Source organism: Cynocephalus volans, chromosome 10 (assembly GCF_027409185.1).
Source record: "Cynocephalus volans isolate mCynVol1 chromosome 10, mCynVol1.pri, whole genome shotgun sequence".
In the NCBI taxonomy this organism is placed as follows: Eukaryota; Metazoa; Chordata; class Mammalia; order Dermoptera; family Cynocephalidae; genus Cynocephalus; species Cynocephalus volans.
This window is the reverse complement of record NC_084469.1, coordinates 110,141,109-110,164,788: the sequence shown is the minus strand read 5'-3', so window position 1 is coordinate 110,164,788 and position 23,680 is coordinate 110,141,109. Positions and strand designations below refer to the sequence as shown.

General features: G+C 36.7%; 1 protein-coding gene across 1 annotated transcript in view; it reads left to right on the top strand.

Moving 5' to 3' along the window:
- Positions 1-23,680, top strand: part of LOC134387676 (ankyrin repeat domain-containing protein 26-like) — a 209,311-nt gene that overhangs the window by 165,309 nt on the left and 20,322 nt on the right. Inside the window, 6 exon segments of the mRNA XM_063110074.1 lie at positions 10,993-11,086; positions 13,787-13,852; positions 14,450-14,505; positions 14,594-14,666; positions 18,656-18,729; positions 19,549-19,709. Coding sequence (XP_062966144.1) covers positions 10,993-11,086; positions 13,787-13,852; positions 14,450-14,505; positions 14,594-14,666; positions 18,656-18,729; positions 19,549-19,709 — 524 coding nt within the window.

The window sequence follows — 23,680 nt, the reverse complement described above, 5'->3', positions numbered from 1 at the left end:
GATTGTTGTTGTTATTTTAAAATACAGATATTGAGTGATGTGAAAACCAGAGGAGATGCTTGGACTTTACTTTCTCACATCTTCATGTGCCCATGAAGAATTCCTTCCTTGCATTTGTCAACCTATGTGCCAAAGGTATACATAGTACAGTTCTACCAATTAGCAGGATGAATTGAATGCAGCCAAGATACTATCATGCAGAAAACTAAGGCTTCAAAGTCCCAAGGAATGCACTTCGATTCTGAAATGAAGTTTATGTAAAAACTGCAGAGTTATCCCAGGTCAAACTTCTTGAAAATGCATGAATCTGTGTTATTTGTGTGTGCGTATGTGTGTGTCTATCTGTGTGTGTGCGTGTGCGTGTGCTTGTGCGTGTGTGTGAAAGTCTTAGTGAAAAGTAGAAAGAATCCATTTCAAGGGTAGTTTTTTTACACCTGGAAGCTGAAAAGATAAATCCTGGGTCTGCAAAATATTATTATTGTAGGATTGTCAGTTATAGATTGCAAGAAATATTTGAGGAGGTGACACGTGGGAAGTGGTAAGTATGTGGGGGTACAATGAGAGCAGTTTGGCTTAGTGTCGTTTTAATAGGTAGAAACCGTTTCTGAAACTAGAAGGCATCGAGTACATTCATGCAGACATGCTTGGTGTAACATGAGTAGGAACTAGTGATGATCGATTCTAAGTTGACATCTGTGGAAAGAGGCAGGAGGGGCGTGATCTCTTAGATAGAAGCGGCTGCAGCGTAGGGGTACCACGGTCATAGTTGAAGTCAGAAGACATGCTAGTAGTTTGGTTCTGTCACTTATAGCGATGGAATCTTGGAACAAATTATTTCACCTATTTGAATGTCAGCGGCCTGATTCACAGGAATGGTATTAATATCTACTGCTTAGGTATGTGTCATGAACAAATGGGGAAAAAAATGCAAAAACACTTTTTAAATGTAAAATGTACATATGCACGTAGTAGAAAAAGGTCTCAGCGTTATTCCTTGACTTAATAAATATTGACATACCTATTAAACATGAAAGACAATAAGATGCCAGCTGTGTCAAGGAAAGGGAGACGACGTTAGAATGGGCACGTGGATGTCTAGCTTGGGCTATGTTAAGTTTCAGTCTATTATTACCAGAGATATCCTATAATAATATCGTGATTTGGCACTTGAGACCTTTCCGATGAGATTTTAAATGTTTAGACCTTGAACAAACGTCCATTAGTGAACCCCAGCTAGTTGCCAGACAGACACCGAGTATACAAGATGAGGGCTCGTGCTGTAGTGGTAGGAATAGAAAAACAAGTAAACGACAAGCAGTCAGGAGTCCCTCAAAATGCTTTTTCTAAAGAAAACAGAACGTTAGTTTGGAGAGTACTGGGGGAGTTTGTATTTGGGACGGGGACAGGAGAGGGAGTGGGATTCCGTAGACAGAGAAGATCTTTCTGAGTGTGACATTCAAGCTGCCAAGTGTGGGATGAGAAGGAGCCAGTCGTGTGCATGTTGAGGAGGAGGAGGACATACTGGACAGGGTCCAACGGGTCTCACCTGCTCATCATTTTGGTCTTCGGTCCCTGTAATGACGAGGAAGCGGGAATTGGGGGTAATGATCATCAAATCCTTGGTATTAGGATGTGTGATGAGAGCAAATGTGCAGAAGAAGTGGCTGAGGCATTTAGATACTTGATAAATGAATGCGTGTATTCTTCCTTATTGAAGCTCATGATAGCTTTTGAAAGCGAACTTCTTAATGGGGAAAGAGTGGGCTTATTACAATGTAGTGTAAAGAAACACTTTTATGCTACCTTGTCATTTTTTTCATCCATTTTTCCTATCCGTCAAAATTCTCCCGAAAAATACTTAAGTTTTCCAAGTCCCTGTTTACCTACATGAAGCAGCTTCTACAGTGTTCATTTTATATTCGGCGTGACACACTTGAAGGTTTCGTATCATGCCAAGTGTCATATTATAACATTAAGCAATTTTCATGATCTGAGATCTTTTAAGTGTTTAATGCTGTATTACAGCAACTGTACTTATTAGAGAATTTTTAGTACATGCTCCTAAAAGATATCCTCATACTTTAAGGGGGGGATGCAAAGGACAGTGAGGTAGTTTGATGTTCGTCCCTTGTTGAAATATGCACATAAGGTAGTGTTTTGTCCATGAATGTGTTTCCTCTGGCTTTCCGTGGGTGGTTTCCAGTGTCATAGCCAGAAGAGAAGAAAATCTAAACGACCTAAAGAGCATATATGATGCTCTGTGATGAGATGTTTTGCTGTTCTATATGTGCTTTTCTTAGTTGTTAGTGTAATTGCTCTTAAAACAGGAAATTCCAGATGTTTTCTTAGAAAGTGATCAGGAAATCTTCAGGGAGCTCATTTTTGATACTAATTTTAACAGAGCAACTGTGAGACTCTTCCACAGAAGCGTGCCGGTCCTGTGTTTGGGACTGCAGATCAAAGAGGACAAAATGTGGTTAATGGACAAGTAGCAGGTAAGAACTGTATTTCATCAGCAAGTCATTTGAGGGAATGTTTGTTTAAAACATGAGTACTGCTACATCCTAGCCGCCACAGAAAATCACCTAATAAGTGCATAGAAAGGAAATAGCAGTGAAATGGTGAGAAGTTGTATGTGTCATCAGGTGTCAGCAGTATTACAAAAAGAACCTAAGTGAAGTGTATGGAGCCCAATATACTATCCATTTCTGTAGATATTTTGCTATCTTTCTTCATACTGGGAACATCATCCTGAAACTGTTTCAATCTCTGAAATTCTTTGCTATTTTTTTTATTTTATTGAAATCTTTAGGAGTGAGATAAACTTCTATGTTTATTTAAAATTCACAGTAACAAATGTTTCCCTTAAAGTATCTCTGCCTACATTTTACAGTTATGAAGTCTGCATTCAGATTAGGACAACAGGAACAGTTACAATCACGTCTGCATTTTGAGGTACCGTGTGTTGTTGTTGTTGTCGTTGTTATTTTAAAATACAAACGTAGAGTGACGTTAAAACAAAAGGGGCTGCTTGGACTTTACTTTCTCACATCTGCATGTACCCATGAAGAATTATTTCGTTGTTTTTGTCAACCTATGGGCCAAACAGATACATAGTACAATTCTGCTAATTTGCAGGATTAATATAATGAAGCCAGGATAGTACAGTGCAAAAAACAAAGGCTTTGAAGTCGTAAGGAATTAATCTGGATGGTGAAGTTTATCTAAAACCTAAAGAATTATTCCAGGTGAACCTATTTCCAAATGCATGAATCTATGGTGTGTGTGTGTGTGTTTGTGTGCGTGTGTGTGTGAGAGAAAGAGAGAGACAGAGAGAGACAGCGAGAGAGAGAGAGAGAGAGAGAGCGAGAGAGAGAGAGAGAGAGAGAAAGAGAAAGCCTTAGTGAAAGGTAGAGAGAATCCATTTCCACAGTAGTTGTTTTTTTTTTTACTAGAATCTTTCTCCAGCTTTTTAGTATCATCATATATAAGTTAAATAGGAAATTCGAGGCAGGAGTGATCTGTTTACACAGGAATTAGAAAACCATGTCAATTTTAGAATACGGCTTTACGTTTCTTTCATATATTATACTACTCCTTAAAAATGCCTCCTAATTCTGTCATCATATACCATTTTACTTGTGCAATTCTTTTAAGATCAATTTTTTAAAAGGTGTCTTGATGGAGCATATGTATTTGGTACTTTAGAATGAAAATTTTCCATGAAATTTAAAAATGCGTATTATTATAATAATATTCCAGAAATCCATATTTGCATGTATTAATAGCAGAGTGTATTTTATCTTCTCGAAACAAATGTCGAGATACATAATTGAACCGTGGAAACCCATGGATTTTTCCTCTTGTGTTCATTTTCAAAATTTCAGAGTTCTGTGTAGGTTTACAGTATTTAGTCATACCAGTTCAGTGTATTTTACAGATATTTGTCTTCTTAATGCCATGTGCTTTCCCTGAGTGAGGTCATCTTCTCCTACTCCACGTGTATTTATCCAGATAGGTCTTCTCAGTCCCCTGCGTGTATCAAATTTGATGTTTCTCAAACTGAAGACACTGTCTTTCCCTCTTTCCTGACTCTTTGTGATCTACTCTCTATCATCTGTATTCCCCATCCTCGTACATACCACTCAGCAATTGAAGTGAGACACAGAAGCATGAGAAATCCTGGACTCCAGGCCTATCCTCCTGTCACCAATGCAGTCACTCACCACGTTCTGTAGTGTCAACCTTCTTTTCAGTTTTCATATCATATTACCACAGTTCACTTTCTTGCCTACAATTTAAAGCACACTTTTCTAGTTTTGCGCCCCATCCTTACTTTCATCTGTCTTTACACTGGTGCCAGGGTGACCCTGGTCAAATATGTTCGTGATGATGTAACTCACCAGCTTACTGAGAGGGTCCCCATGACACGAGGGGACGTTCACATGTGACCAAGACACGTGTCTGTTCTGGTTTGGCTCTGACCGTCCCGTGTTCTCTGTCCATCCCGTTCCCGGTAACCGTGTTGCAGCGTTGCCACATTGGTTTGGTGCCCTCATTTGCCACCTTGTTTCATGCCTCACCCTTTTGCTCCTGCCGCCCTGCCTAGTATGCCCTTCACACGCTTCCTCTGCAATTTGTTTCACAAAACACAGCCCTGTGTTTGCAGTGGGACCTGAGCTTCCCGGGAAGGCCCGACTCTTTCCTTCCTCGCCCTGTCCTGTAGTTGATTCAATTACAGAAGTAGACAGTTACATTTTTTTCTTCTTCATTTTGGTATATCTCTACCCCATGAAAATATAGGGCAGAATTTGTCTTCTATGTATATTTCCGTCTTCTCTCTGGATCGCACTTATAATTTCATAGTCACAATAAATGATTGTTGCCTTACTGACTGATTGAGTGGGTGTGAGTGCAGAAATAGAATGTTTTCTGAAGTTGTTCCTTTTTCTTTTTTCTTCCCATTAGGAGAAAGCAACGAAGCCATCAGTTGGAAGAAAGAAATATGGTATTGATATTTTTGAAAGTGCTCCATGTGAGCAAATCAATAATGACAATATGACTTCTGTTGATGGAGTGTAGATAGAGAATAGTAGGAGGAAGTTAGTACATATCTGTGAAAATGTCCCTCTGCTATACTGCGAATATGAAAAAATCTACTGAAAGTCTATAGAGCCCAATATGACAACCAGTTCTCTTGAGGTTTGGCTATGTTTCTTCATACCCCCAACTTCATCCTGAAACTGCTTCAGCATCTGAAATTCTTGCTTGCTATTGTTTTTCTGTTATTGAAGTAGTTATGAGTGGAGGTAAACGTGTCTAGTTATTTAAAAATCACAGTAATCAATGTTCTCAGTAAACTATCTCTGACTGCACTTTACAGATTTGAAGTCTGCATTACGATTAGGAAAAAAGAAAGAGGAAGAATCACCTTGGGATTCTGAGGTACTGTCGATTGGTGTTGTTGTTATTTTAAAATACAGATATTGAGTGATGTGAAAACAAGAGGAGATGCTTAGACTTTACTTTCTCACATCTTCATGTGCCCATGAAGAATTCCTTCCTTGCATTTGTCAACCTATGTGCCAAAGGTATACATAGTACAGTTCTACCAATTAGCAGGATGAATTGAATGCAGCCAAGATACTATCATGCAGAAAACTAAGGCTTCAAAGTCCCAAGGAATGCACTTCGATTCTGAAATGAAGTTTATGTAAAAACTGCAGAGTTATCCCAGGTCAAACTTCTTGAAAATGCATGAATCTGTGTTATTTGTGTGTGCGTATGTGTGTGTCTATCTGTGTGTGTGTGTGTGTGTGCGTGTGCGTGTGCGTGTGTGTGAAAAGTAGAAAGAATCCATTTCAAGGGTAGTTTTTTTACACCTGGAAGCTGAAAAGATAAATCCTGGGTCTGCAAAATATTATTATTGTAGGATTGTCAGTTATAGATTGCAAGAAGTATTTGAGGAGGTGACACGTGGGAAGTGGTAAGTATGTGGGGGTACAATGAGAGCAGTTTGGCTTAGTGTCGTTTGAACAGGTAGAAACCGTTTCTGAAACTAGAAGGCATCGAGTACATTCATGCAGACATGCTTGGTGTAACATGAGTAGGAACTAGTGATGATCGATTCTAAGTTGACATCTGTGGAAAGAGGCAGGAGGGGCGTGATCTCTTAGATAGAAGCGGCTGCAGCGTAGGGGTACCACGGTCATAGTTGAAGTCAGAAGACATGTTAGTAGTTTGGTTCTGTCACTTATAGCGATGGAATCTTGGAACAAATTATTTCACCTATTTGAATGTCAGCGGCCTGATTCACAGGAATGGTATTAATATCTACTGCTTAGGTATGTGTCATGAACAAATGGGGAAAAAAAATGCAAAAACACTTTTTAAATGTAAAATGTACATATGCACGTAGTAGAAAAAGGTCTCAGCGTTATTCCTTCACTTAATAAATATTGACATACCTATTAAACATGAAAGACAATAAGATGCCAGCTGTGTCAAGGAAAGGGAGACGACGTTAGAATGGGCACGTGGATGTCTAGCTTGGGCTATGTTAAGTTTCAGTCTATTATTACCAGAGATATCCTATAATAATATCGTGATTTGGCACTTGAGACCTTTCCGATGAGATTTTAAATGTTTAGACCTTGAACAAACGTCCATTAGTGAACCCCAGCTAGTTGCCAGACAGACACCGAGTATACAAGATGAGGGCTCGTGCTGTAGTGGTAGGAATAGAAAAACAAGTAAACGACAAGCAGTCACGAGTCCCTCAAAGTGCTTTTTCTAAAGAAAACAGAACGTTAGTTTGGAGAGTACTGGGGGAGTTTGTATTTGGGACGGGGACAGGAGAGGGAGTGGGATTCCGTAGACAGAGAAGATCTTTCTGAGTGTGACATTCAAGCTGCCAAATGTGGGATGAGAAGGAGCCAGTCGTGTGCATGTTGAGGAGGAGGAGGACATACTGGACAGGGTCCAACGGGTCTCACCTGCTCATCATTTTGGTCTTCGGTCCCTGTAATGACGAGGAAGGAGGAATTGGGGGTAATGATCATCAAATCCTTGGTATTAGGATGTGTGATGAGAGCAAATGTGCAGAAGAAGTGGCTGAGGCATTTAGATACTTGATAAATGAATGCGTGTATTCTTCCTTATTGAAGCTCATGATAGCTTTTGAAAGCGAACTTCTTAATGGGGAAAGAGTGGGCTTATTAGAATGTAGTGTAAAGAAACACTTTTATGCTACCTTGTCATTTTTTTCATCCATTTTTCCTATCCGTAAAAATTCTCCCGAAAAATACTTAAGTTTTCCAAGTCCCTGTTTACCTACATGAAGCAGCTTCTACAGTGTTCATTTTATATTCGGCGTGACACACTTGAAGGTTTCGTATCATGCCAAGTGTCATATTATAACATTAAGTAATTTTCATGATCTGAGATCTTTTAAGTGTTTGATGCTGTATTACAGCAACTGTACTTATTAGAGAATTTTTAGTACATGCTCCTAAAAGATATCCTCTTATTTTCAGGGGGGAATGCAAAGGACAGTGAGGTAGTTTGATGTTCGTCCCTTGTTGAAATATGCACATAAGTTAGTGTTTTGTCCATGAATGTGTTTCCTCTGGCTTTCCGTGGTTGGTTTCCAGTGTCATAGCCAGAAGAGAAGAAAATCTAAACGGCCTAAAGAGCATATATGATGCTCTGTGATGAGATGTTTTGCTTTTCAATATGTGCTTTTCTTAGTTTTCAGTGTAATTGCTCTTAAAACAGGAAATTCCAGATGTTTTCTAAGAAAACATCTTCCAGGAGCTCATTTTTGATGCTATTTTAACAGAGCAACTGTGAGACTCTTCAAGAGATGTTTGCTCGTCATGTGTTTGGGACTGCAGATCCAAGAGGACAAAATGTGGTTAACGGACAAGTAGGAGGTAAGAACTGTATTTCATCAGCAAGTCATTTGAGGGAATGTTTGTTAAACACATGAGTATTGCTACATCCTAGCCGCCACAGAAAATCACCTAATAAGTGCATAGAAAGGAAATAGCAGTGAAATGGTGAGAAGTTGTGTGTCATCAGGTGTCAGCAGTATTAGGAAAAGAACGTAACTGAAGTGTATGGAGCCCAATATACTATCCATTTCTGTAGATATTTTGCTATCTTTCTTCATACTGGGAACATCATCCTGAAACGTTCAATTTCTGAAATTCTTTGCTATTTTTTAAATTTTATTGAATTATTTATAAGTGGAGATAACTGCTATGTTTATTTAAAATTCATGGTAACAAATGTTCTGGTTAAGGTATCCCTTACTGCATTTTACAGATATAAAGTCTGCAATACGATTAAGAGAAAAGGAAGAGGCAGAATCATCTTGGTTTTCTGAGGTACTGTTAATTGTTGTTTTTATTTTAAAATACAGATGTTGTGTGATGTTAAATCAAAAGGGTATCTTTGACTTTACTTTCTTACGTCTCCATATGCTCTTAAAGAATTATTTCTTTGCCTTTGTCAACCCATTGGCCAAACATATACAGAGTACTATTCTGCCAGTTTGGACAATTAGTGTAAGAAATCCATGATAATATCGTGCAGAAAACTGAGGCTTCGAAGTCCCAGGGAATTAATTTGGATTGTGAAGTGAAGTTTATCTAAAAAGTAAAGAATTATTCTCAGTCAGCATATCGGCAATTGCATGAATCTCTGTTGTGTGTGTTTGAGTGTGTGTTGTGTGTCTGCAAAAGTCTTAGTGAAAGGTAGAGGGAACACTGTAGAACATTAGTTTTTTACACTGAGAACTTAAAAGAGAATGACTGGGACTTGAATGTTTTATTATATTAGGATCGTCAGGTAGTAATTGCAAGAAATATTTTAGAAGTAAAAGCATGGGAAACAATACATATGTGGGAGTATAATGACAGCGATTTGGTTTAGTGTTGTTTTAATAAGTAGAAACCACTTCTGAATCTAGAACTCATTGAGTACATTCATGACAGCCATGCTTGGTACAACATGAGTACAAAATAGTGATTGTCTATTCTCAAGTAATATCTGTGGATAGAGGAAGGGCCTGTTCTCGTAGATATAAGTAGCTGCTTCATAGTGGTACCACAATCATAGCTAAATAGAAAAGATATGTGAGTATTCTGGTTCTGTAACTTACTAGCTGTGGAATCTTGGAAAAAGTTATTTGACGTATTTGAATGTTAGTGGCCTGGTTCATAAAAATGGTACTGGTACCTACTGCTTAGGTATGTGTCATGAACAAATGGGGTAAGAAATGCAAAAACACTTTGTAATGTAAAATGTACTTATGAATGTAATAGAAAATGGTCACAGTGGTATTCCGTGACTTAAGAAATATTGACATATCTATTTAACCTGAAGGACAATAACATGCCAGTTGTGTCAAGGAAAGGATGACAACGTGAGAATGGGCAGGTGGATTTCTAGCTTGGGTTATTGTAAGTTTCAGTATACTATTACCAGAGATATTGTATAATAGTATGATTTGGCACTTGAGATCTTTCTGATGAGATTTTAAATGTTTTGACCTTGAATAAACTTCCATTACTGAACATCAGCTATTTGCAGATAGATACTGAGTATACAAGATGAGGGCTTGTGCTGTAGTGGTAGGAAGAGAAAAACACGTAAATGACAAACACTCATAAGTCACCCAAAGTGCTTTTTCTAAAGAAAACAGAACGTTAGTTTGGAGAGTACTGGGGGAGTTTGTATTTGGGACGGCGACAGGAAAGGGAGTGGAATTCTGTAGACAGAGAAGATCTTTCCGGCAGACATTTAAGGTGCCAAGTGTGGGATGAGAAGGAGCCAGTCGTGTGCATGTTGAGGAGGAGGAGGACATACTGGACAGGGATCAATGGGTCCCATCTGCTTATCATTTTGGTCTTAAGACCCTGGAATGAGGAGGAAGCGTAAAGTGGGGTAATCATCATCAAATCATTTGCATTAGGATGTGTGAAGAAAAACAAATATGCAGAAGAAGTGGCTGAGACATTTAGATACTTGATAAGTAAATGCACGTATTTTTATGAAAGCTCAGGATAGTTTTTGGAAGTGAACTTCTTAATGAGGAAAGAGTGGCATACTATATGCAATGTTTGCTTGCATTTATTTAAACATAATGTGAAGTTATTTTTTCATTCTCCCTTGTCATTTATTTTTATTTATTTATTTATTTTTGAGTATAGGGAGTGGGTTTTACTCTTTCATATAGACACATAGCTGAGCACATCGTAAACACATAATTGTATTTTCTTTCTTTTTTTTTTTAAGTTTTATTTTGTCGATATACATTGTGGCTGATTATTGCTTCCTATCACCAAAACCTCCCTCCCTTCTCCCTCCCCCCCCCAACAATGTCCTTTCTGTTTGCTTGTCGTATGCCTACCAGTAAATGGTTTATCAAAAAATATATACAATTTCCACGCCCTTGTTTACTTACATGAAGCAGCTTCTACAGTGTTCATTTTATGTTCAATGTGACACACTCGAAAGTTTCATATCATGCCAAGTATTGTATTTTAACATTAAAAAGCTTCGTGTTCTGAAATCTTTTAAATTTTTAATGCTGTAAGTATTACAGCAAGTGTACTTATTAGAGAATTTTTAGTACATGTTTCTAAAAAATCTCCTGTTATTTTCAGTGGAGAATGCAAAGTACAGTGAGGTAGTTTGATGTTAGTTCCTTGCTGAAATATGCACATAAATTAGTATTTTGTCTATGAATGTGTTTCCTCTGGCTTTCCAAGGTTGGTTTACAGTGTCAATAGCCACATGAGGAAGAAAAATAAACTTGACCTAAAGAGCATATGTGAGGCTCTCTAATGAGATGTTTTGCTTTTCAATATGTCCTTCTCTTAGTTTTAAGTGTAATTGCTTTTCAAACAGGAATTTCCAGATATTTTCTTAGAAAGTGATCAGGAAATCTTTAGGCAACTCATTTTTTATACCACTTTTTAACAGAACATCTCTGAGAATCTTCCACAGAAGTGTGCTGGTCATGTGTCTGGGGCTGCGGATCAAATTGGAAAAAATAAAGTAAATGGGGAAGTAGCAGGTAAGAACTGTATTTCATCCGAAAGTCATTTGAGGGAATGTTTATTTGAAACATGAGTACTGACACATCCTAGTAGCCAAAGAAAATCACCTATTAAATGTGTAATAAGGAAATAGAAGTGAAATGGCTGTAAGTTGTATATCTCCTCAAGTGTCCGCAACAGATTAAAGGGAGAGTGCTGCTAAAGGAGCTGAAGTATTGGTTCTGTTTCAAGATACTCTGAGACCTGAGGAAAGTCAGGAAATGAGGAAGAGGAAAGTAGTAAAAGAGGGAATGAAGAATGAGGATGGCAGTGAGTCCAGGGAGTCACTGATGGAGAAAGAAGCAGGTGTAAATAATGGACAGTGGTAAAATATAATCATTCTTTAGCAAAAGGAAGAGCAGGGTATTAGAAAGGTTGTAAAAATTACAGTGAGCTTCCAGGACCAAAACTTGTCAGAGACATCAAGCAAAATTTTCCCACTCTTCTTTTCTTCCTCACTGTTGGGAAGGCAGTAAGGATTGAGGGGGCTGACCATGCATGCAGTGCTTTTATCTACCACAGAGAAATATGAGCACATACGGTCAACCATACAAGTGCACAATTTTGTTATATGAAATGTTGCTGCTTCACAGAAGAGTATCCTACAGGCCAAATGAGAGAATTGCAAAGAAGAAGAGAACAGGATTAGTAATGGAGAGATCAAGGATGCTATAATGTGGTCATAAGTCCATTAGGAAATTTCTCTTCTAACGCCATTTCCTTTTGGGGGATGTGACAGGGAGTAACTAGAGGTTAGATTCCAAATGCGTGAGGTAAGGTAAAGGAATGTGAAAGCAGTCTCTAGAGACTAGAGCTGCTCAAACTTTATTGAATCACCTGGAGACCTTGTTAAAATTATACATTCTGACTCAGCAGGTCTGGGATTCTGCATTTGTAGCAAGTTCTCAGGGGATGCTGGTGCTACATGGTCCTCAGACCATGCTCTGAGTAGCAAGGGTACAGACTTGCCTTCAGAGAAATCTGGAAGAAGAGCCATTGGATAATAGTCGAAGACATAACTGAGTCAAGGGAAAGTGTTATTTTGCTTTTATTGGTGAGCATGTTTATAGCCAGATAGGAAGGAGCAGAGAGATGAAGAAATAGAAATTATAGATGTAAGATATTATTGGTAAATAAGCAGGGAAGAAGTGGCTGGAATAATCCATAAAGATCATGTAAATAAGAAAGAATCAATGCCATGAGTCAGGAGGTTGTTTTTTTTTTTTTTTTTTGAGTTCATTTTAAATTTTATTGTTTCACTGTGATATTACAACATTCCGAAGCTTTATTCCACAAATGATTTTCTTTCTCTTTTTATAATTTTTAGTTGAGTTCCAGTATTTTCTCCATGTTTAGTCCTTTTTCCTTACATACCATTGCTTATGTAAATGCAGTGGGATGAACTTTATTCTTTTTCCTTCTGTCGATAATGATCATATTTTCACAATATGGGTATTAATTTTGATCTACCTTCTTTCTTTCTTTCTTTCTTTATTTTTATTTTTATTTATTATTATTATTTTTTCTTAATTTTATTTTGTCGATATACAATGTGGTTGATTATTGAGGTCCTTTACCGAAACCCCCCTCCCCCTCCTTCTTCCCCCTCCCACCCAACAATGTCCCCTCTGTTTGCTTGTCATATCAACTTCAAGGAATTATAGTTGTTCTGTCTTCTCCCCCCGCCCCGGTTTTTTGTGTGTGTGTGTGAATTTATTTATTTATTTTTAGCTCCCACCAATAAGTGAGAATATGTGGTATTTCTCTTTCTGTGCCTGACTTGTTTCACTTAATATAATTCTCTCAAGGTCCATCCATGTTGTTGCAAATGGCAGTATTTCATTCGTTTTTATAGCTGAGTAGTATTCCATTGTGTAGATATACCACATTTTCTGTATCCACTCATCTGATGATGGATATTTGGGCTGGTTCCAACTCTTGGCTATTGTAAAGAGTGCTGCGATGAACATTGGGGAACAGGTATACCTTCGACTTGATGATTTCCATTCCTCTGGGTATATTCCCAGCAGTGGGATAGCTGGGCCATATGGCAGATCTATCTGCAATTGTTTGAGGAACCCAGGAGGTTGTTTTTGAAGCGTAAGAGGGATTATGAAAGGGAGGGAGGAAGGAAAGAAAGAATGTATCTAGGTAATTTGGAGCTAATGATGAAGAAACTTGAGAGAACCCACCTCAGATGACTTTGGTGTATTCTCACTGAATATTCATTGCTCACTGAATAGATCATTGCTGTTCCAGAGATTAGTGGAAGCAGGAGCTTGTGCTAAAATTAGGGTAAAGCCCAGCTGCTCATTTTTCCTTTTTATAACTCTCAGGCAGCAAAGATCTGTGTTGCACTGATTTGAGTTATGCAAGTGACATTAATTTGAATACAGAAGGATTGGGTTTTCTAAAAAGATTGCTAATTTTTTGATAAGATGGCTGTTTCATAAAATTCTTTGAAAATTCACATGATATACCAAACCAGACTAATTTGGGAAACAAAAGAAATGGTAGGATTCATTTCCTGAATACTAAAATTGTATTTGCAGTACATATTGCACTGATTTTGAAGTATAAAAGGTTATTTGAATCTAATGTTCTGCCAGTATAATGTATTTTTTCCTTTTCAGTAACCATATTTTAATATTGATAGCTTATTATACATTTTTTCTTAGATATGTTTTATATTACCATGAGTGGACCAAGAAATTTTAAGATTGCTAAACTAGAGGATACAGGAAGTGGGGTTTTATACCAGTAGTCCATGTGGGTACAGAAAAAAATGAATATTGTTATTAGCTGTTATTTTACAAGTATATGAGTATATCCAAGTTGATCATTTCAGAACAGTTTCTCTGATGAGAAATGAATTCTACATTCAACTGAACTGTAATCACGGCTGCACACTTCCTAAATTACAGAACAAATGAGAATGTTATAAATACTAGTAGTTTAATGGTATAAGTGATTCTCATGTGTTGCTTAAAGATATGCTGTTGCATTTTACCATCAGCTTTGACATTTGTCCTTTCAGGGTCATGATTTGCTCCTCTGATTAAAGATCACATTTCTCCCTTTCAATCAGCATGTTCATATTTGTATATGCACACTTTTCTATTTTAGTTACAGTCATTTGAAATAATCTCACTTTTGAAGTCTTAACTGCATGTGTTATTAAACGGATATTATTATTTTTTCTTCAGTATATTTCTGTTGAGTTGCTTTCCTAACCAAATAAAACCAAAAAAACCCAAACTGAAAATCATCATTTCCAAAGCCAAGCATGAGGATTAACTCTGCATGAATGTGTGACTGGCTTTGTCGTATGTACATATAAGTGATTATATGTCCCTTTTGCTTTTTAGAGTGTCCTGAGAAATATCCTCACTTGAAGGTAATAACATTTTTATCTTGAATTATTGAATACAGATTCTATGAAATATGCATTATTTATTAATCATTTTGTTTCAAAACCCACTTAGCCTACCATTGAAGTGAAAGACTCTGTTCCAAATAAAGCAGTAGGAGTGAAGGATATACAAACATCTAGATCAGGTACATTTTGCAGTAGAAATTTAAGTCTGAAAAAGAATGTGCTAAAATGTTTCAAGTGCTCAGAATTTTCTTATTCCTAATTGTTTTTTTCAAATTTGATGGAAGCATTTGAAATAAATAATGCTGATGTCATTGATGGTATCCGTGTTTGAAAAAAAGATATTTACAAGCATAAGAAAATGTGATTTTTAAAATGTAACCTTTAACTCAGCTGTTTCTGCTTTTATGTTTCTATACCTAGTTTCTCATTTGGAATCCCTATACTTCTTGGGGATTCACAGAGGTTAACTATTAGACTGTAAGATTTTTCTTAATTTTTAAAATGCTTATTGGAATTGTGCCTTTACTCTGTATATGCGTGTGTCTGTCTGGTATCTTTAATATTACAAATGGGGAAAGTAATTAATTATTCTTTAACGACTATTTGATAGACACAGTCTTTGCAACATCACTTGTGAAACTTTTTGGCCTAGTGCCCTTCTATACTATTAAAAATTATTGTGGATTCCAAAGCTGTTTTGTTTAAGTGCATTGTATCTATTTGCATCAGAATGCTGGAAATTAAAACTGAAAAATTTAAAATACAAGCATGCACATACATTCCAATAGCAATTAGAACAAAGACCCATTAACCATTAGAGCTATAACTCTATGACAGGTTGCGTCTTTGAAAAGCTCCACTGTACACTTTGAAGAGAGTGAGAGTGAAAATGGCAAATAGCAGTTAGTATGATCTGTCCTCTCGGGCCCCCTGAGGGATTTCAAGACTCCAGGGCTTCTGAGATCACAGTGATAAAGGGGCTCTTGATGATGACATGGCCTTTAAAGTTTTACTCCAATTTTTTCTTTTTCTTTCTGTATTTTTTCTTTCACTTGTCTTAAAAAGTTTAAATCTGACCTTTTTGTTTAAAAAGAAAAAAGTGAAAATATTTTTGTTATATATTCATTTCCTGTCTCATGGCATTCTGCACTCTTTGGATCTAGTGTGAACCTAGATGTCCTCTTTTTACTTGGGAATAATTAGGTAACTTAAGGCTATCATTTTTCATATAAATTCATGGTGTTTATCCAAGACTTAAAAAGTGAATTCTATAGATATTGGTATATTGAGGGAAGACCATCTCATTGTAATTTATTTTTTATTTAAAGTAGTATATTCATGAAAAATGTTTTAAAACCCATGTGTAGAATATACACAATATTGTCATGCATATTTAAACTTAAAATGATTGGACATAAATTTTGTTAATAATAAAATAATTTGTATCCTTGAGGAATGTTAATATGAATTAACAAAGCTCTTGTGGAAAACAAAATATGTAATAGATATGAATCCGAGTAAGTAATACTAACAATGGTTGAATCCAAGTAATACTAACAAATAAAAACACTGAAAAAACAAGAAAGGACAGTTAAATTAAACTTATCTGAGTGAATGGCAAGTCTAGATACATGTAAAATACAGTAAGCCATGAAGGAGTAGTGTGTTTGTGGGGGAGACATGGGACTATTTTCTGAAGAAAGTGTACAACTTAAGTTGCATTTGTGTTATTTACATTCTAATAAATGAAAACTTTATTTTCCAATTTTTCAGATTTGGATTCTACTAGTTTGATCATCAGGAATAAATCTTATCGAAGATCTGAGAGCTGGAAAGTTGATAAATATCCATTTGTATCACAATCAATGATTAAAATTCAGCCAGCACCCACAGACACTGGACAGATGACCTTAACAGGTAAAGAAAACATTAACATTGGAACTGGGTTGTTATTAGGGAATTACACTCTGCATGACCTGTGTGAATCACAGCTACCAGAAAACAGAGAGCACAAAGGACATAATAAAGAACACAGAGAATTCAACCCTAGACTGCCTCTGCATGGCTTCACAACATTATAGATCTGACTTTTCAAAAATCTTTTTGTGGCAAAATTTGCTTTGTGTTTACTCCTCTTATGCAACCTGCAACCAAAGAGAGTACCTTTTAGCAAGGTATTTGTATTTTTCTTCTACCCAAATCAGCATGTAAATACCGAAAAGAATTAGGAGAAAGAGTAATTTTTTGTTTAGGCATATATGTAGCATAAACTTGAGACTGTGCACCTGGATTATATTTATAATTTGGGGACTGGATGGGTAATTGAGGTATGAACTAAAGATTGCCTACTCAAATGCAGTGCTGTTTCTTTGCTTCCTTTTTACAGCTCTGAATTCACAGTTATTAGTTATAAGTATATGCCATATAACTAAAAGAAGTACTGCTAAAGCCCAATATTAAGTTATTTCTTTAATTTGTATGACTTTATGTATTCGAGAATTGAGTTTTCCAGCATGATGGGGAAACACTGAGAATTTGCTTTATGTTATCTCCCCAGCTGTGTTCAGTATATCACCTTATTTTAATGAATAATAGTTCACAAGGAATGTTGGTTTTAAGAAGTGCTGTATCACTTAAAAATAATATATAAAAATGAATTTTAATTCTACTAGGACACCCAGGCTATTGATTAACTGCATCTAGTATGTGTTCTCCTTTAGATACCAGTTAACTCAGTGCCCTTAATGAGTCACATAATCAGGTCTGTAGTAATAAATTATGGAATAATTTTTCATTCCTATTGTTTTATTTTTCTTTCTTTACCTGTAGAGTTAACATTCTATTTTACAGATGGTTAAAATTACCTCCTAAAGTAGTGACTACAAGGTATAAATCCAAAGTCATTTACCTATATGGGTGACTTGTTTGGTCTTATTTCTTTATGAGCTTGGTTGAGCCAAGAAACGAATTTTTAAACAGAACATGTGAGTAAACCCCTGTAAAGCAGCTGTAGCCACATAAGCAGATGGCAACTGAAACCGACCATGACTTCACTTCTCATTTGATACCTTTTGTAGTGAACAGAGTCTAGTTCTCCAGGGACCCAGATTTATACACTTATTCATTTAATACAAACTCCTTCTATAATGGGCACTGATAATTTTATAACAGAAGTATTTCTGGAATAGTAAAGTCAGTCCAGGTTTGCAGCGTCTTTATTTGGCACTATTGCCTCCTAATTTGTCTCCCTCCATTTATTCACATGCCCCTAAAATTCATCCCCCCCACCCACCAAGCAATTAGGACTATCTATCTATGTTGCTGATATGACCATGAACCACTACCACTCTTTAGAACATTCATATCCAAGCATCTTTAAATGACACATAAGGCTTTCATAATCTGATTGCTGCCTAACTCTCCATCTTTAGCCCTTTCCCCCACCTGCCCTTTTCTCCAGTATTATTGAACTGCTGGGGATGCCCTCCTCATCTTTCCCCAAGTTTTAGACAAATACCCAACTTAATGCTTCTCTCCCACTCTTTCTGTTGCCTGGCATACTCTCATCCTTTCCTGCTCTCTACATCTTTTAATCTGGCTAACCCCCAAACCCCCATTTTAGTTGCAAAAAGAATTATTAAAAACAATTTAGAAAAATCTAAGCAGAAATTGGTGAAGGACATGAGCAGGTAAGTCACACACCCCAAAGAAACAAACTTGGCTAATGAGTACATTCTAAGGTCTGGTTGCAGGCTGGGGTGGGGCTGGGGCCCACAACTTCCATCTCAGGACACCTGGGCCTCTCAGCTGGCTCCATTGTGTGCCTGTATCTAACCTCCCTTTTTAAGTCTCAGTTCAGGCATTATCTCTAGAAAAGCCATTCTTGATACCCTTTATTTATATACTTTATACCCAGTGCCTAGCAAGGAGCAGGAACTCAACAAATAATAATTGAGTGAAATAAATGAAGACTGTTTATACAATTATGATTTAAAATATTGTCTTCTACAGTCTAGGAGCAAAGGGGATAGACATGTAAAGGAATAATTTATAGTTCAGGTGGTAATGATATTGTAGAAAAATGGATAAAGTGCCCTAAGGAGAGAGACACCTGTTTATCTGGGGAAAGCTATGTAGTATTTTTTAACTAAATATATAGGTTTTTCAGCAGAACAAGACTTTAGAATGACAGCAGACAAAGAGCAAGAAAGGCTTGATGGAAATGAAAATAAGCAGCCACAGGTAAGTAAATATTTAAATTTCTGGCTGAGTTTTGTTTGCTTTGCTTTAGTGATATAGCATAGTCCAAATGAAATTACCTTTGGCTAGCCTTTTAGAATCAGTAAATTACAATTGATTATTTAATCTTTAACGTAAAAAAATTTTTTTAACTAGTTTTAAAATTTTAAATATTCTTGGAATCTATAGTAACTTCTATCTAAATTTTATCCTTGGAAGTAAGGCAAACATTTTTGTCAATATTGTTTGGTCTTCCATTTTTATAATCTCCTTACATGTTAAAGAAGGTAACATCACGTACTGATTTATATCATGAAGCAGTTGAAACTGTAAACAAAATAAATGTTATGGCCACTGAGTTGGATTCATGTTGAGGAGCAGTCACCCCCAGTGTTTCAAAATTTTCATATTGCTGATCACTAAAACCAAGGTTAAAGATTTATTCTGCCTTGTGGTTTCTAATTGAGTTCCGTGTCTACCTTCAGAGAGAGTATGGGGCCATAAAATCAATTCAACTGCTTGTTAAGAGAATCATACCTTCCAGAATGGGTGTGTGTTAGAGCACGAACAATAATTTTCTAACCTATTTCATTTCCTTGGAGGAATTTTGGAAAATCCTGTTTCTTTCATTCAAACAGAAATGAAGCAGAATTTACAAACATTTCAATGACCTGTAATGATAAAATTAAAGTAAGCACAAAAATGTTTTATTGACTGAAATCATGACAAACTGAATCAAGTGATAAAATTAATAAAAACATAAAGGTCTTTTTATTGAATAAAGTAATGGCAATTATCTTTAGTAAGTAACTTTCCTTAAAGGTTGATGAAGAAAAGAAGCACAAAAGTAATGAAACAAAAATATCAGAAAACCTATGTGATGGTGCTGCTGCTGCTACTGATAATGGATTAATTCAACAAAGAAAGAATGGGAGAACTGATCACCAGCAATTTCCCATCGAGGAGAATGAAAAGTGTGATAGGTAAGCCTATGGCAATTTTAAGGGTAGATAATTATGATTGTTTTATTAAACTAATTCTTCGTTATTTTTTTTTATTATACATACACATGGGGTACAACGTTGATTTTCAACAACTGTGTAGAACGTGTGGTGGTTAGATTGGTATAGTTAGCTTATTCATCATTACAATATGCAATCATTCTTTGTGTCCACTGAGCAATATTTGAGCTAATATTCATCATTAACAAATTTTATACTTTTACTAGGGGTAGCCTACCTTGCTTGGTAATGAGAAAAATGCAAATTAAGCAGCAATGAGTTACCATTTTTTTATATTCACGGTGATACATACTTTATTAAAAAACAACAACCAGCAAATGTGAGGAAAAAGACTTTTCATACAGTATTGGTAAATGAAATTGGTAAATCCTTTTTGAAGGGTAATTTAGTAGCATGTATCAAAATTTCAAATACAGTACATCATCCCTGTATCCTAACAGCTTCACTTATGAGCCTAGATCCTACAGGAAAACACCACTTGTGGAAACACATACACACACATGTTACAGGCATTTATTATATATTATATATAAAATGCAATAGGTCTGTATATGTAATATATATAGGGTACATAATGTATGTATGTTAAGGCTATTTATTATACCATTGTTGTACCAAAAAGTTGGACATACTCCAAATACCCATCAATAAGGGAGTAAATTGTCATACCCTTAAAGTAATAGAGTATGCAGCCATTTAAGAAAAAATAAGATCTATAGTGTACTCATTATTCCACAATTAAAGTATATTTAAAGCATTTAGTGTGATGATGCATCTCAAGCAAATTTTGTTAGTATAGTTGTAGTAACTGCTGAGTTTTAAAAGGAAACTACATGCTTCACTGACCCTCCACCTTTTTACCAACATAATTGCTAGTTATTGGATTCTCGTTTTTTGTTCCCAATGCATAAGTGTTCCAGTATTGGACAGTCAATCTGAATGTTGCAAAGGGACTGCACATGGGGTCCATACTCCATATAAACATTTCACTGTATTGGGTAAAACCTACTAAAACACATCAAAAGATATTTGATCTACTAAACCAGGGATTGGCAAACTTTTTCTGTCAAGAGGCAGATAATAAATATTTTATGGTTTGTGGACCATAAGGTCTCTGTTCTTACAGTCTGTAATATTTCATAGAGAATAAGTTATATAGACATGGATGTGTTCTAATAAAACTTTATTTACAATAACAGACAGTGGGCTGACTTTGCTCTACAGGCACTAGTTTGCTGACCCCTGTGCTATACCCATGGTGCTGCTAATGCAGTAAATCTTTTTAAAGATACCCTGCATGCATAGCATTGTCCTTCCTTTTTAAAGATAAGACATTTCTCTACACACGACACTATATGTTTCAACAAGTGACCTCATATTATACAATTTACAAAAATTCAATTTATGAAACATTTATTTTCTGCCTTTCTCCCTTATATAGAATTCAGTATTTTAATACGACTACTTTGTGTATTTGACTAGTATAAAATATCCTAGAGTTAGATGATTTTTATTGAGCAAGAAATACTGCCCTTGAAACTTTTAATTCTTTCTGTGGTCTGTCTTTATAAGCATGAGCAAAATGATAATCACCTTATATAATTTATATAATATACAACTAGGATATTTTCAAGCGTACAAACATACTACATAATCATTATGCAAGGATTGAAAATACAGTTAAACAAGGAGAAAATTACTTCTGTGATCGTGTCAGGTCACTATGATGTCCTTGAAAGAAATGTCTCTACTCACTGACTCACTTTTCCTTCCATTCACTCTTGCACTCACTCCAGTAATTTTCACTCACACCACTCTTCCAAAATTGTTTTTCTTGAAGTTACCAGTGATTTTCACTTTAATAAATCTAGGCATAACTTCTTAGATCTCATTTTGCTTCACCTGTCAGCAATCTTTGGCCCAATGGAAAACTCTGCCAAAACACTTTCTTCACTTGGCTTTGAGGATATCAGTCGCTCACCTGGTTTCCCCCTACCTTTGTAGTCCATCCATCCGAGTCTGCTTATGTCTCCTCATCTTCCACCTTTTACACATCGAAGTTTCCCAGGGCTCATTCTTTGATTTTCTTTGTCATGATGTTTACTACCTTGTATGTGCTGTTGATTTCCAAATTTATAATTCCAGATCTTTCTTTTTAATTCCAGACCTATATATCAGACTGCCTACTTGACATCTCTCTTTGGTTAGCAACTGGGTATTACAAACATAACAGGTCCAAAACTTAGCTACTGATGTTCTTCTTCATACGTGCCCCTCATGTAGTCTTTCTGCTTGAGTTAATGGCAGCTCTTCCAGTTTCTCTGTAAAAACCTTGGTATCATCCTTGACTCATCCCTCCTTCCTCCACCTCACGTCTAATCTGTCAGCAAATCTGGTAAGGTCGACCTTCAAAATATATCCAGAAGGCAGTCACAGCTTGCATGTGCAAGCCAGCATTGTCTGCTGTCTAGATGAGCATAACAGGCTTCTGAGTGGTTGTCCTGTTTCTTTTTTAATCCTCTTTCCATCAATTCTTTATGTAGCAGACCTACTAAAATGTAAGTCAGATGCTGTCATTTCTCTGCTCAAAGCCTTCTTCTTGCCTCCCATTTCACCCAGAGTACATGCATAGTCTTCCTAATATGTACAGGGCAACACATGATCTGACCTCTGTCCTCTCTCTCTGGCTGAAGCTTCTCTTTTTCTATCCCTTTCACTCTGCTCTAGTCACCCTGAATTTGTTACTACTTTTTAAACACCCCAGGTGTACCTCAGTACTTGGCAGTTCACTCTACCTGGAATGCTTTTGCCTCACATCTCCTCCTGGCTTGCTCCTTCCATTCCTTTAGTTTTTTACTTAAAATCCACTTTCTCAGCAAGACCTTTTCTGGCCTTTCTAAGATTTCCACCCCCACCCCCACCCCTACAACACATGCAAATGTTCTCTCCTGCTTCTGCTTTTCTCCCCTCACATACTGTGTGTCTTACCTCCCTGTGGTGTTTGTTGTTATTGTGTGCTCACTTCACTCAGGAGTAGGGTTTCCATTGTTACTGCTGTGTCCTCGGTACCTAGAAAAAGGCCTCGCATAGAAGCAGCTGCTCAGTAAGTGTTTATTAGACAAGTGAATGGAGTTTACCCCTGGGTGTGTTGTTTTGAACACTAGACTTGATCTGACTTAAACAAAAGTTTGACATTAGTCCGTTCTGACCGTTCTGTATCTAGCAATTCCATGCATTGTTTAGATTCCTGTGGTTCTTTCTAATAAGCTATATTCTCTATATTAACGTTTTTCCATTTCAGGTGAAAGGCCTGATATTGGGGTTACTCACTTTATTCTTTTACTGGTATTGATGATAGTTTTAGTTGTGATAAAATGATCAAAGGAATTGCCAACTTCATTTACTTTTATTAAGAAAAATAAAATATAAGGTTGGTAAATTAATGAACTTAAAACATTGTTGCCAAAGCATTATGAGCCTTCAATATCTGATTGAAAACGACAGAATTTCTTGCTTTTTATAGTAAGAGACAGCTATGGTGGTCAGGCACTGGCTCTTCTGACAGCAGCTTGCTGATCTCGTGTGGGGTTTGGGGCAGAGCGGAGTAGAAGGATCGGCACTTGCAGAGGCATAAGTGGGTTCACATCATCCGTAGCAACACGGTCATCAGAGTGAGTGAGACTGTTGCTTGATTGGTTGGCACCGGGAGGCTTGCCTATTATAGTGAGTTTGTTTCTGATTGGCTATCTTATAGAAAGATGAGGCTGACATTGGTTGGTTGATGAGTGAGGCCAGTGGTCACTGATTGATTGGATAGATTTAAAACTGGTCCTGGTTGGCTATTTGTTACCATGGCTACAGGGCAGTTCTTTCCTAAGTCTGTGGCAACTTTGAGTTTTTTGTTTAAAAGTTGCCTCCCATCAACTGTGTTC